Below are 16,492 nucleotides of genomic sequence, written 5' to 3'. Positions count from 1 at the left end.
CTTCTTAGATATTTTCCTTTAACGAAATAACTCGTTAAGACACAAAATGAACGTAAATATTATGTTTTAATAATCAAAGTTTTTGAATAACAATTCTTAGAATACGTACTTAATATAAATTGTTAAAATTTTGCACTTTTCTTTGTTGGATGTTCTCAGGATTGTAATTGCGTTTAAGTTGAAGGGCGGTAGGTAAACGCCCTATTTACTGCCCTCGACTTTGCAATCCGCTGGAGCATTACATGAGAATCCTAATTAATTTTAACTTATTTTTTCCGATACTCGCTTCAGGTATGCGCTATGATCGCGTCTTGAATTTTTAATATATTCAATATCGAATTCAAACTGCATTTTGCATTATTGCGATCATTATATTCAGAATAATTTCATTTATGTAGATGTCATACTTCTCATTTTATTACATTTCCATTTTATCCTGCATAAAAGTGACAAATTATATTTGCTGGCTTGACAAAATGCATTTGTGGTTGTTTTGGCGTTACTACGGCGTAATTACGATATTATATATACTCGTAATAAACATATTTGGCTTATGGGAGTATAAAAAATATATGGTATCAAACTAATTCACAACTTTCATACATTATTTAACTATAGAATTTGGATTGTCGGTGATCATGATCACCGACAATCCAAATTGCTCTTGTAAAGCATTCCAAAGGACTCTTCTTCAAAAGCATAGTTTATATTTGTGAGACTTTTTAAACCCCCTTTGTAGTAGTGACGCCATTATAAAATGTTAGACAAGACGTTTTAAAGGTTTCGGAAAGCCCACAGAGTTTCTTATGAAAAATTATTGTTTAGGTATATAAAATACACGTCGTCACGAGATTTTATTTACTTGTTAATAAAGACAATTCTCATGGGTATTGTAAGGTAGGTGCAAGCATTTGCATAGTTTATAATAGAGACAGGTGTGAACATTGACAACCGAGCTAATCATAGTTGAGAATTCCACTAGTATTGTTTACTTGAAGTGTTAATGCACTCCGTGGAGGTCATTTACTCGTCAAATTTTATTTGTGGCGCTCACATTGTTTTGGCAATTTTTGAGATTAAAATCATTTAAAAATATCCGTCGCCTTTTTGGGATGTATCGAATAACAATAGAAACATCTAAAGTGCGCATCACGTCCTTAGTTTTTGCGAGCCGAAAAACTAGCAACAAAAACTTTGAATTGGTCGGTTTTTGCTTTAGGTGATATAGAAATCGAAATATAATTTTGTCGCGGGTTGATTACCTTGACAATGGTACTTATCAGGATAAGAAGGAAGTTACGCTATAATGATTTCAATTATAGATAAGAAATTCAGATTCTAATTAAATAAATCACTTTTAATATAGGGGTTAAAGTCAACATTTTGGCGGACTTACACACCTCGTGTCTATATCGTTATCTACGATTATATACGTATAACCCTGAAAAGTTTCAATTAAACGCGCTAATCTCACTACTGGTTTTAATAAGAATATTATTTGTTGAAGATTTCATATATAAAATTAATAATACTACGATAGTGGCTCAATCCTGAGGTCGTAGGTTCGATCCCAGCTATGCACCCATGGATTATATCTTTGTGCATATTTAACTCTCGCTTGTACAGTGTAGGAAAACATCGCGAGGAAATCGGCATGCCTAAGACGCAAAAAGTTGACGGCGTTTTAGAAAAATGGCAACGCAAACGATACAAAAACCTAAAGTTTTTTTTTTATATCTTACACAAATTAAAGCTAAATTATAATTTGTATATTGCAGTTTACCTTGAATGAAATATATTCTAAGGCTCATAACACAAATGATGCAAGTGACAAGTTGTATAATTGCTATTTATCGCTGGAATTTATGTTGTATATGTATAATTAGAGTGTAATTTAACAAGTTTTTCACGGATTGTTGTCTTCGTGACATCGATGCAGTTGACTGCTCAATTGGGTTTGTTGAAATTATTTTCTACATTAATGCGTTATTTTAATTGTAAATTTGTATAATTGAATCTATTATACTTTTGCGACATGTTGAAAAGGAGTCAATTAAAATTGTGTTTGTCGGGTTATTATTGGCGAAACAGATGAGTATTAATATTCTACAGTATTTCGAATAGATACTCGATTTCAACACAACAAGCATCGTGATTAATATAAATAAAAACGCCAAGTTCTAAATACTATATAATTTCCAAATAAATTTAAAGTTACACATTATGCTACCTCATGCAATCGCATTGTCAAAAGTTTGACAAAGGAACATTTATACGGACATCTGCAGTGTTCAATCACAGCCACTTACACTACTCACACACTCAAGAATTCTCATCGGTAGAACTGCACAAGAAACCTTCCCGCGTCATAAGAGCTTTTGTTTTGACTTAGCTTCATCGCAGCCTTGACATTTACCATGCCACTAGCCCCAACGGCGAAATCTATTATACCGCGGTACTGGGAGGTATGGATATCTTGCAGGAACATTAACATTTTCCAAATTGTATCCACGCCGCTGTCTCACCAACTCGCCAGCCTCCAATTTTCTAGGCCTGACAATCTTCACCACATTCGATTCTAAGATGACGTTGTCGGCAGCAACTGCCTCGTCCGGTCTATATTTCGTTATTAGTTTTGATTTGCTTTTATGATTATTTATGTATTCTTCATTGAGTATATAGTCGCGTAGTTTTCCTGTTTGTTTATAACTGGATGAGTCTATTTCTCTCTCGTATCCGAGTCGGTCTCGCGGCGGCGCAGGCGCAGCGATGCTCTGAGCGGAAAGCGCAACAAGGAGCGCGAGATACGCGTACATGTTGCGGTGTGTGTTGATTGTTTGAGCCGCGCGCGCCATCCTTACTTTTTATATAACCAGCGATCGATAATACGTTCCCAATTTGAAGAGATTTTTTGTACTTACAATTTAGCCGCTCATGAACTTGGTCGGTTATTGTTCAGACGGCCGAATATTAGGCGAGTTGTGATTTGAGGCCATCGCACTTTCATCGCAGACACTGCCTCGATTTTGTATTATAAGATATTATTATATTAAAGATGTTCTTGGTATGTTTATGAACCTTGTTCCACTTATTCTTTACAGCATTTAGCTGCAAGGTAATTATCACACATGTGGTTAGCAAAGATTGTATTTTCTTAAACCGAAGATTTAAATAATATAATTTAATATATATAAGTAATTTAATATAATATAATAAAATGTATATAGATGACTCAGTTAAAAAAAAAAAATTTACCTCCCGTGTTTTGTTTAGAATTATAAACATTTCAATGCCCTTTTTCAAGGTTATATTTTGATCAAAATTTTTAAATCAGTAAGAGTCGCTGAATATACAAATTAAAAATTACAATAATATAAGCATTGAAAGTGTACGCTCATTATAAGCATAACTGTATAATTTTGGAATAAATTATACACTAAACTGGGTTTATTTTATTATTACAAAATATATTCATACTTAGGCATTTTTAAAAATATTACCTTTGTATAAAAATATATATAAATTCGACAATTTATCATGCAGTTGAAGGCATTACTTTAATATACTTTGTGCATGACCATTTTAAATTGCTCATTGATGGCTCAGAAGTTTGTACACGATTTATTCAAGGATTCTAATGTATAAATGCATTTAACGTAGTTTCAGAAATACGTCTAATATCTGATATGAAAGATTATGTGCTTCCTAAATAAAGATCAAAATTAATATTCACTTAGCGTACACCTTTGTTATCACCGCCTGAAGTCAATCCACATATTACGGAACTGAAAATGCGAGGTCACCCTCAAAATGAACATAGATAACATACAGGAAGTAAACATCTTTTATAAAGCACTAGCTGGCCTGGCGAACATCGTACCGCCTAACAGTCGATTCTTTGTTTTTTTTAAATACTTATTCTGCTATTCACCTAGACACCGGTCTAGCTAGTAAGATAAAAAAAAGAAAGTTGATAATACAACAAATACTTTTTTATTACTTATGTCAATAAATAAAAATTTACCTTCCCGGAACCCCTCCACTAACACTTGAACTTTATGATATGGTATTAAAGTTCAAATTGCCTTTAAATATTATTTCGAATATTTTGTATGGGAATATAGAAAAGTGTTGTTTTTAGACTTTTTCACTCAATTTCTTCTAATTTTTCTCTCCGTAAGAACCATCCTCGTTCTTCAAGGAATATTATAAAAAAAGAATCAGACAAATCGGTCAAGCCGTTTTCATGTTATGTCGTGACAACGGTTTCATTTTTATACAATATATAGATTAAATATCGACGATTACGTAAATAGCGTCAGAAAAGCGTAGATGGACAAAAATTTACGAGAAAGTGAAAAGCGGAATATTCGATATTAAATATTGAAGCGTATATAAAGTGAAAGAAATCTACGAAAGTAGATAGCCCATTAACGTTGAATTTATTACCTTGGGCGACATTAAATGAATATAACATGTAAATGAGACGCGATATTGAACGGATATGCCTTGTTCATACTTTCGATATAGCGACGGTGTTTTATCTACACCGGATTTTAAAAGTAGATTTATCAATGCGGTCTTTGTTATACTAACGGATGCAACTATTTCGGAAACACGGAAACATTATAAAGTTATTAATTACGTTGTAAAACTTGACTAAATCCAGCTGCTGCTTGGAATGGTTAAATAATTGTTTAATCAGAGCTATCTCTTGGGAAAATATAAATATTCAATTTCATTAACAAGCGGCCTATGCGCGCGTCTCGCTTTCTAATCACACGCTGACAAATGACGATCATATTTCAAATATCAACCTTATTACTCGTCTTGAATAAATACAAATTGATGTGCTTTGTATTTAAATATATTTCTGTACTTGAACTTTGATGAACAATACAGTATTATAGTAATGGGAAACAATTCATTTAGAGGTTTTAATTCATGCTGCTACTGCCAAACTACACGGCGCTGTGCTGTAGATTTATTGGCGATAACTGATGCCTAACCAACAACGTAAGGTTACATGGACAATACAGAGACATCTCTTCCGTGATTTTATTAAACAGTTCCGCATTAATCAAACACTTGTTGCTTGAATATTAATAAACTTGATTGGTCACTCATATCTTATTGGGCTACAGGATAACGGTTTAGACATGATAATAATAATAATGTTATAGTGCCGTACTTACAACTTTTCCTTTAAACGAATTTTGAATCACTCCCGAATACAGAATGATGGGTTTACAACGTAGATTTTGGTATGCACTATTTAGTTTTAAAATAAGACGTGTCCTAAACCTAGACATCTATTTGGAAACTATAAGCTATTGGAACAGATTAAAAATATTATGGGATACTAAATTAAGAGATCTTCAAATTTCGAACAGATTGGACGCCGTTGACAATAGGCGTGGTCTTTAATAGTATCCCTGTCATTGAAACGTAAACAAAAAGTAAACCTATATCGAGCACTTGGCGCGTTAGCTTTGTTTTTAACTCGCGGGTCATTGATTCCGTATCATGATTCGCCTACCGTAATGTCCAGTTTGCAATGGGCATGTTTTATTCATTTTTACCTTTGTTCTTTATTTAAAATTATTTTTCTCTTAGTATTTAAATGCGGATTTGCATAAACTTGTAGAGTAAAACTCGTAGTGTCTCGTGGACACTAATCATTCCTGTTATCGCGACGGGTTCCTGGATGAATACCTATTTGCATATAATTAAACATACTGAATATATATGGCCGTACAGACGTTCATTGTAATGGTATTAATTTTTATGATAAAGAACGGTGTAAGTCAGCTGACACGTTTAATTAGTTAACAACTATATAAGGAAGCGCATTTTTCAATTGAAGACTCTCAGTTAGACTAATAATTTTTATTTACCTCTCCTCCAAACGCTAATTCAATTAATTGCGACTTCTATTCCATTAAGAAACTACTACCTTCAAATTATTAACTTGTTAAGGTAATTATTACAAAAATTAAAGGCATAATTTTGTCTGGCCCTCACCTCAACACTAATAAGGGCAAGAATAGTGAAACTTTAATACTAGACCATAAATAGGTCATGGTTTTTTTATATTTTTTTTATTTGTTTGGTTCTCAATGGTTTTTTATGTTTTGTAATGTTCATAAGCTTAGCAAAAATGATACACAAAAGGTTAAAGATGGGAAGGAATACCTTTTTCGTTCTTTGCATCTATGTAGTTTTTCACATAGACGAAAGTTCTTTGTTCTAAAATTGATACAAGACGTTTTATCTAATTGTTGTATATTATACAGCGCAAGTGATATAACTAATGGGTCATGGTTTAGGTTGATTAGAGATATAGATTCACTATTTCTTCCAATTCAGTATGGGAGCGTTCAAGTATTACGTAACGTATTTTGGGAGGGGGGGGGGGGTCCTTTTGTAAAACGTTACGGTGCGGGGCGGGGATTAAATTACGCGTTATTGTTAATATTTTTTTCGACTTACACCACATAATGGTAACTAAAGAGTCACTAGGTGGTCACGAAACGTTTTCCTATACTTGGGTACAGTACTGTACTTAGGTACTGAAAAACGTTACGACGAGTTACATGGGGGGGGGGGGGTCAATAATCTCCAAAAATTGCGTTACGTAATACTTGAACGCTCCCTATGATATGGAATGTGTGTGTCCCATGCTCCAATAAGGGCTATTGAATTGAATATTGATTACCGTGTCACAAAACAATAAGCATCCACTAATAAGTGTAAATTTTTCAGATGCCATGGGACTCTTCAGAAGAGCAGATGAACGCACCCCGTGAAATGCGCATCCATATTCAGCGAGTGATCCCCATCCCCAATATTCCACCGCCGTCGGCAAACATGGGCCCCTTCGCACCACCACCAGTGCCACAGAATCAGGAACAACAAGAGGTAACTAAAGGAAGATTCTTTACAATAACACAATCGATTAAAATAATAATAAAAAAAGAAAAAAATGTTGTTATCTATTATAAGTATGCATTACAATGTCTAAGATTTGGGAACCCTTTTAAGTAAAAAATACCTGTGTTCCCTAATAATGACTGATTACTTTAATCGAATCCCACGGATTAACGTAAATTTACCAACTTTATTGATAATTGAGTGAAATATGACGAAGATTTCTTTACTGCGATAATAGTCACTACTAAAACAAAGCTTGGAAATAAAATGTTACACGTCTCATTTGAGCTTGATTTTTTTAACGTTACGTCATTATACCCTGAAACGCGCTAACAAAGTTCTTCCTAAAGATACATGCAAATTCTTGACCTTAGCCAGGGCCGGCCAGTCGGTGGTTAGACTGATCGAGTATCCTCCCTTTAGGTTGTAAGAACCGCCTTGCGATTCTGTAACTTACTTTTACGATTTGGCATTCTGATAAGGAGGGAGCTTGTAATTTATTGTTTATCCGTATGCAAAATCGTAAAATGACTGCTTCACGACTGATTTGAGCGCGACTGCCGCTGCGAAAACCGCTGTGTGAGTTCGAAAAGTGAGTTACAGAATCGCAAGGCTGTTCACCTTCCTGCCGCCATATAACGTATCCAAATGAATTCGCGCACGGCTTCTAATGTCCATTGGGACTAGCGAACTACGAGTACTTGGAAACTATTATTGAAAACTAGTGAATTCGCTAACACTTTCTAATTTGCATTCCATATCTCCGACAGTTTTACTTGATGAACCGAGGTACGGGTGTGTTCAAACAATGCCAAAAACTTGGACTCTTATTGAAGTTGAAAAATAAGAATTTAAATAACTGCTATATATATATAAAAATAAAACCAGTTTTCCGTTGTCACGACATAACATGAAAACGGCTTGACCGATTTGTCTGATTCTTTTTTTATAATATTCCTTGAAGTACGAGGATGGTTCTTACGGGGAGAAAAATTAAAAAAAAATGAGTTAAAAAGTCTAAAAACAACACTTTTCTATATTCCCATACAAAATATTCGTAATAATATTTAAAGGCAATTTGAACTTTAATACCATACCATAAAGTTCAAGTGTTAGTGGAGGGGTTCCGGGAAGGTAAATTTTTATTTTTTGACATAACGTATTTGTTGTATTATCAACTTTCATTTTTTATCTTAGCTAGACCGGTGTCCCGAATAGCAGAATAAGTATTTAAAAAAAATAAAGAATCGACTGTTAGGCGGTACGATGTTCGCCAGGCCAGCTAGTTAATAAATAAAGATTTTAAGAAAAATATTTAGAAATTAATAATAAAGAATTGAATTCATTAATAAGTAACTAGTATTAGGAAATTCATATAGCAATATCGTTTTAGCGTATGTACCCAGAGGAACAAATGGGTGCGCCCCGCGGCATGCGTGTGATCGCAGTCCCTGCCCCCCAGAACATGGCCCCACCACCAGAGTCCATGGGACACTTCGCCCCACCCCCACAGGCCCAGCAACAAGATCAAGACGAGGTAAGTTTCTCGTCATAGTATTACATATAATCCATTTTTTTTAATAATAAGTAAGTCAGTCTTGATTGTGAAACGTATGACTATATAAGTACGCGGGGTAATAAAAACTTATTTCGTTAACATAGTTATCAAAAAAATTAATGACTAAGTTAAAACTATAAGTAACATTTTTTTTTAAAGACAATTCACACCAATTGACCTAGTCCCATGTTAAGCTGGTGAAGCTTGTGTTATGGGTACTAGGCAACGGATATACATACATATTATAGATAGATAGACATATAAATACATATTTAAACACCCAAGACCTAAGCACAACACCAAATGCTCATCACATCGATGTTCGTCTCAGCCGGGGATCGAACCCGGGACCCGTGGCTTCGCAGTCAGGAGTACTAACCACTAGACCAATGAGTCGTCATCATCAATCAACAATCACATAAATCAATATTATTTGCAAATGACCGCTTTATTTTTTTTGTATTTCGTTCGCAATTTCAATCAACTGTATTCCAAAAAATATCGTGTTCACAGTTAGAAATCTTAATGGAATTTGAACTACACAGCAAAAATATATGACCTAACCACAAACCGTTAATTCATATCAGATATCGGAACAATGGAGCGACAATCAAACTTTAGTCCCGTTATATTATCTGCTTCCACATCAGTAATTACCACCACTTTAGTACTTTCATTCTAAAAGCGTATTTTGTATCTTAATTGAGGCAACGAAAATATAAATATTTCGTTTTGGTTAATGCGTTGGACTTAAATGTTATATTTTAAAATATCAGACTGGAATAACTTCTTAAGGGACTTCATATGAAGCCGTTTCTGTCTATATCTTTACTAATATTATAAAGAGGAAAGATTAGTATGTGTGTAAGGAATAAACTCAAAAAGAAACAAATTTAAAAATTCTTTCATCATTAAAATGCTACATTAATATGTATATCCATTGAGAATGGGAGAGTAATAGTACGCACATTTAATAACACGACATGTATTAGATAATTAGATTAGTAGTCAATTAGTAAGGATCAAATCAACTTCCAAAATACAGTAAATTAAAATGTTTCTTTCCATTTGTTTACGATGGGTACCAGCCGCGTAATTTACGTTTCCGTAAAAAGTAGAAATGCAAAGTGCTCCAATTTTTCAAGTAATGTTTCCATATTATCAAAAACAACCGCAGGGTTAGTACATAGGATTTTCTAGCAATCAGTTAAGCCAGTTTCCTATAAAACTGTGTTCTCCACTTTTGTAGTAGTATGGCCTTACACCTCAGTAGTACGTAGTACATATTTTACAGTATTATAAAGTAATTAAATTACCTTGATGTTTTAAAGTTAAGTACGATAATATTCGAATGATTCCAATGCAGACGCGGAGCTGTAACGTGAAGCAATGCTTCAAACATCACGCCTATCGATTTTACATCCTCTTCTGACCTATTTTTGATAAACCTATAAATTGCTAAGGTTTTCTTGCCACTTCGCTCGCCAGGTTAAACGATTATTAAATGATGTGTTCTACCTTGTCTTGTATTGTCTTTAATCCATCCAATCTGACTGAAATAGTACATAAAAATTCTGGAACATTATAGAACTCGACTTCGATATTTTTTATCAAATTAAGGGAATGATAGGTAGATTAGTAGGTCTTTTTAACATTATTAAGCACTGAACTTCGACGTAATTAATCACGTTTCGATTTTCAAAATTGTTCAAGATATTTCTGACTACGTTATTACAAATCAAATTAACAAAAACAAGACAGTATATTCCTTCATAGAATTTTGTATAATATATGAAATGATAAAATTCTTTACTGTAATAACAAGATTAATATTTCAGTACTTAGTGTGTACTCAAATTCATAATAAACAAGCTCTGTTTAACCATAATATAAACTATTTTAATTAGAACAAATGCTTTATGTAATTTTCATAGTAAGGTAGTTTAAAAAATTTTACCTAATTTTTCAGCAACCCGCTGTTCTTCATCAATTTGTCCCACAAACTGCACCTACACAAGAATTAGAACAACCTGAGGTAAGAAAACCCTTTAATAAGAGATTTCCTTGTAAACATTAGAATAGCCTTGCGATTCTGTAACTCACTCTTCGCTGTTCGCTTTAAAAACCGCTGTGCGAGTTAGAAAAGTGAGTTGCAGAATCGCAAGGCAGTTGTAGAAATATTCCTGTTCTATCTGCCCTATTTTGGGTTAGTTACGGGACTTTATGCACTTTTAGCAAGCACAATTTATCTCAGCTTCACAAAAATCTAAGAAATTTATTGTTTGGATTGTTTTTGATGAAATATTCATAAAAATATCGACCAATATAAGCCCTTATCAAATCTTTTACGTTTCATTATTTGACAATACTTGTACAAAGGAAATTTTTGCTCAAAATATCTATAATTGACTTTCAAAGCAAGTTTCGGCAGGAGCTTTCCGAACCTACTTAACCGAAAATTGAGTACGATAGTAGCAATAAATCGATCATAAAATGAGTGCTAACAACTTTAAGCTAAGTTATTGGCACATTTAAACGATTTATATTCGATGCCTGAGGCTTAACCTAACTTAAACTTGAGTAATTAGGATATAAGATGGACCTATGTTCTTCTCCAATTTATTTATAAAACTTTATCATAATTGGTTGTTTATTTTGAACGTAGAGCTCCAACATATAGCCTTTTTTAAAAGTGAGTAGCTATTTTTCGGATAAATTCGATACCAGCATTGCGATTCTGTAACTCACTTTTAGCATTCTGAGCATGCAAGCAGGCATTCAAGCTCCCTCATTATCAGAATGCCAAATCGTAAAATGACTTCTTCATGACTGATTTGAGCGCGACCGCCGCTGTGAAAACCGCTGTGAGAGTTCGAAAAGTGAGTTACAGAATCGCAAGGCAGCTAGGAAAATATGTTCCTTATTACATCAATTAATTATAATATTTCCTATAACCATTGCGTGATATCTCAAAAGCACAAATCCCCTTTGTTAGGTTAATGGTACTAACAAAAACTGTACAAACTAAACCTGACAGAAATCTTATATCTTACATATAAAAACCAGGTACAGAAAATGCAAATGGAAGGCAGCCCGGTACAAATGAATCTACCGTACGACCTCACACAGGACGACCTGAGATTGATCCATCGCACGGCGCAGGACGTTATTGATAATCAACGTAGGGAACAACAAATCGACAATGATATGCAGGAGGTGAGACTGGACATAAATAGTCGTCAAATTTCTTTATCAATCACTAATAAAGTATCTATAATACAGTCGCAGAATCGTAACCAAATGCCTTATTACTTGAACGATATAATCGTATTATTTAATAATGGTATACCATACAAATAAAATCTGTAAGTAAAGGAATAATGAATATTTTTTTAAAATTATTTTTATAAGAATTTCGTTCCGGCGGCTTCGCGATTGGCTTTTAAAAAGTAGGCACTTCAACATAATGAGGGAATTATTTAATACGGAGCATTTTTATAAATAAATTGTAGTATGAACTGGGTTATCATAGGAAGTTTCTTCTGTGACGCAAGACATTTATTTGTCATTGTAATAAATTCATTAAATTTGATAGACGTTTAAGGCAATATTTTGTTAATCTTACATAAAGTCTAAGGTGTATTTGTAGTATATATTCCCGTTATTGCCTCATTGGTCTAGCGATTAACATGTACTGCAGATGATATGGTATCCGATTTAAACAGCCAAAAGTATATAGCCATTGTGTTTTTACATTGTCAATGCTCTAAGCTAAGAAGACGGTGATTGAATACTCTCGTTCCTCGAACGACCACGTGACGCCGCCTAGCAACTTAAAACGTAAATAAATAAACATAACTCTGCAATACAGATACACTGCTCGTTTACTTAAGCCGCGGACTACCTATTTACACAGGACATTTAATATTCAGTTTCAACAACCCTATCGTGTATATGAAGATATATTTCAACGCAAACGAAATCACCAGCCAATATAAATAATTTATGTGACATGTCGTCTTGTCTACTTAACCAAATAACCCACGGCAAACTATTTTGAGAGGTTCCCTAATGCTTCATATCAAAGATATTCAAATTGTCAATATTGTTTTACCAATAACAGCAGTAGTTGTGTTTGTGTGTATAACTTGTAAAAATCAAGTCTCGCAATTCAGTTCTTCTATGAAATACCAAGTCGGTTAATTTATTCACTCCCTAAATAGGGGGCCTTCTGTCTTAAGTTATTGCATAATAAGATAACCTAGCAACATCTTAAAAAATCTTGATTGACTTGGCTATCGCATGAAAACTTAACGTATCTCACAACTCACAAGGAACACATATTATGTTAAATTAGATTGTTTCGTTTTTCCTTGATTTATAAACTCAACACTAATTGAACTATAAATTTGAATTTCTATGTCCGCTAGAAGTGCCTTAGAGTTTTGATGATGAGTCAGTCAGTGATTGAGTGACAAAATTAAGAAACTTTGACTAGTTATTATTCTTATACTTAACACTTAACCTAAAATTTGAAACTACTGATTCCATTAAATTTAAAAAATAACGTGTTAATGCCTGCTGTTTGTTGCTGAGGCTTCTCATTTCACAATCTACAACAACCCTGAACTGTCTCGAGAAAATGATGAGCCGTGCCGCTTTTTTATCTGAGCGGTGATGACCTTGTGGTCAGCGTGCAACCGTCATCCCTGGGGTGATAGGTTGAAACCCGGCTGTGAACCAATGAACTTTCTGTGTGGCATTTAACACTCGCTCATACGGCGAAGAAAAACATCGCGAGGAAGCCGGCATGCCGTAAACCCAAAAAGTGTCAGGCACCCAAAAAGTGTCAGGCACGCAAAAAGTGTCAGGCACCCAAAAAGTGTCAGGCACACAAGGCTGATCAACTATTTGCATATTACCAAATTATTTTGATACAGAAATTATAGGCCCAGACCTTAAAAGTCGCCACTATTTGTATCTGACAATTAATTAATTTAATTGTTTATGTATCTGTTACAATTTGATATTTAAATCATACTTAAAATCATATGATAAGTTAATGGTATAAAAATAGCGGATTATGTAGTTTTTTAATCTACCTATTAAGTGCCTTAATATGATGTATGATGAACAAATAAAGGGCTGCCCTAGAAAGCATAGACAATTATTTTGCAAGAAATTCGATATAAATCGGATCTGTTTACGATAAAGCAATTCTTATAAGTAAGGTCGCTAGGGAACGGAATTAATAATTTATTAATGTTAGGCAAGGAGGATGAGGAATATATATAATAAAGGACATTTTCCACCCACGCTGACTTAAGGTTTAATATCAATTATTAAGAATTTTTAATATCTTATCTATATAATATAATATGCTGTATAATTTAAGTTTTATTGGATATCAATTACCAATTTAAAAAATCCTTTATTTGCCATAAAGGTACATTATAAAGTAATTAAAAGAAACGCTAAAACTAGTATGCGAATTTCAAATTATAATTAAAAGCAATTAAATTATTATGTTATATTCTATGTTAGTATGTCACTTATAAGCGATAAAGTCCGTCCAATTATAGAAGCATTGTGCCTTAAGGCTGAATTTAGTGTCACGCCGACCGCACGCGCACCGTCGGCGCTGATGGTCGAGATATATGAACTTCTAGGAAGCGTTTTTGAATGACGCGTAGATATCAGCGCGCACGGTGGTCAGCGCCGATGGCTGCGCGGCCGTAGGCGTCGCGCGTCGGCGCCGCGTAGCTGTCAGCGCTGACGATCGCTAGAGCGCCTCTGCTTTCAGTGAGCGTTGTAGTGTCGAACGGACGTCGTCAGCGTGTACAGACATGGCAAATCGCGAAGTGGATACAGGTCGAGTAAGGCGGTCAGTACGATACTAAAACGAACCACGCTGAGCGTCAGCGCTGACGAACAACGCGCTGATCTATGAGCGCTGACGGTGAGCGTGAGACTAAATTCAGCCTAAAAAATCTCATCACTACATTCTTTAAAATAGGTATAGGTAGAAGTGTCTTTCGTTAATAGTTTCTTGTCTTCAAACATTTAATTATAAACATAGGTATTTAGGTAATGAATTTGACATTGACGATGATTAATTTCTTCAAAAATGCAGTTAGTATTCTGGAATATTTAGTTATATAGCGCGTCTTTCAGGTAAAGACAATAATGAACACTCTGGCGGCCGCTGCTCAAGCTGAAGAGTCTCATAATGAAGAGCAGCAGTCAGAAGACCAGTACCAACCTCAGGAAGCGCCTGCGCAGCCCCCGCGCGCACCACGCACGTTGCTTCTGCCACAGGACATGGATGGCAGGCCGCATTGTATGTACTATGTCTTTTTATCCTATGAATTCTCTATTACTCAATAGATATGGAGTCACTTTTACTGTACATTTGATTTGTTTGTAGGAATAAATATTATACTATTATTTTTGTAATTTATATAATACAATGGTTAAAGTACTGAGCCTAGGATTTCCTTACCTTAGCAGTCCTTGACTCAGTATTAGACATTTAAATGAGACCTATTGTCACTTTTTGCAATGGTTTTTATAAATCTTTGTATACAAAACGATATTATAAAACAGGGCAAACATTTTATACGTCACCTTAACAGAAATAAATACTTCTTCTAAGTTAAATTTCTTATAAAACACATCAGAACGTGACTTTAGTCAGTTATACACTATATGTATGAAAACCTATTTTTGTACACAATATAGCATAGAAACATATCCAATTAGGACCATCGACTAATTAATAATTAGACAATGTATCTATTCTTTAGTATCAGATTTCTTGGAATATTATTTATTCAATATGCTATATATTTTTAATAAATAATAATGGACTTTCTAATATCAGTCTGATTTCGAGTAAACGTGAATGAATAGCAGGAAAAGTTGTATTATAATAATGCGTTTAATTGTTATTTATTTGATGTGCCGTATAGGGGCGATCAATTTTCTATACTCTTTTTTTATTGTCTTATGTACCCACAGTAACTATTCTAAGATCTATATTAAAGATTGTAAGATACTTAAAATCAAGGTTCGGCAAGCTTCATGTTAGTATGTAATTTTATCAAACTCGACACATTCGAACAAAACCACTTTATACCAACATTTTTCGTTGTATTCTTAATTTTTATAAAAGGCTTTCTTTTTATTGCATAGGTATATTTTTCTACATTTATTCCTTAAACATTAATAAGTAAAGCCAAATTCAAAGTCACAAGGTAATATTAACAATATAATAATCTATATATATATATATATATATATATATATATATATATATATATATAATTCTTCTGTGAGTGTGTATGTCACTGAACTTCTCTCAAACGACTGGACCGATTTTGATGAAATTTTTTGTGTGTGTTCAAGGGGATCTGGGAATGGTTTAGATTCACAAATCAGCTTGGCAGATGGCGCTGCAGTCGGTACTTTCATACTTTGTTTAATATCCTAATAGCTTGAAATATCATGCAGGACAACGTCAGTGGGGTCCACTAGTTATATTATAAAGCTGAAGGGTATTTGGTTAAACGTGATAATCCCAAAAACTCCTGCTTCAAGTCTATTATTTTAATTACTAATATACATTTATTTTTACAGATATGCAGCCCCGCTCTGTCCGCTCTGTCCGCAGCGTAGACGCTTTGGTGCCCCGCGAAAAACGCGTAAAACGCTGCGCGTGCAGCTGCGCTTAAATTAAAACCGGTAATTAACATTCCGTCCAATAAATACATTTTGTTAAATGGTTTCGGTAACTGTAAATAAATTGTTAAAAATACCGGTGGTTTTTAATTTGTAATCGGTTCCTGCCGACCATTTTCTTTCAGTATTAGAATCAATATTTATAGATATAGTTGTATTTCATTGTTATAGTATTATGGGCCTTAATTAATACGATTCAATGTTTAAAATGTTTGAATTACCTACATTTGTGATTTTAAATTAAATTCTAATTAGTTTTAA

At 34.0% G+C, this 16,492-nt stretch overlaps 1 protein-coding gene across 3 annotated transcripts in view; it reads left to right on the top strand.

The window, feature by feature from the left end:
* LOC125048983 (fibrous sheath CABYR-binding protein) overlaps window positions 1–16,492 on the top strand; it is a 48,582-nt gene extending 32,090 nt beyond the window's left edge. For 2 of the 3 annotated variants that reach the window (XM_047647971.1, XM_047647970.1), the window contains exons 7-12: window positions 6,766–6,921; window positions 8,327–8,470; window positions 10,461–10,526; window positions 11,558–11,707; window positions 14,654–14,831; window positions 16,130–16,492. In XM_047647971.1, the coding sequence (XP_047503927.1) occupies window positions 6,766–6,921; window positions 8,327–8,470; window positions 10,461–10,526; window positions 11,558–11,707; window positions 14,654–14,831; window positions 16,130–16,224 (789 nt within the window). In that variant the 3' untranslated portion in view covers window positions 16,225–16,492. The remainder of the gene's footprint in view (window positions 1–6,765; window positions 6,922–8,326; window positions 8,471–10,460; window positions 10,527–11,557; window positions 11,708–14,653; window positions 14,832–16,129) is intronic. The other variant, XM_047647972.1, reaches the window with a different exon arrangement.

This window comes from Pieris napi, chromosome 4 (genome assembly GCF_905475465.1).
Source record: "Pieris napi chromosome 4, ilPieNapi1.2, whole genome shotgun sequence".
In the NCBI taxonomy this organism is placed as follows: domain Eukaryota; kingdom Metazoa; phylum Arthropoda; class Insecta; order Lepidoptera; family Pieridae; genus Pieris; species Pieris napi.
Note: the sequence above shows the minus strand (reverse complement) of the source record. Positions and strands in the feature narration are given on the sequence as shown.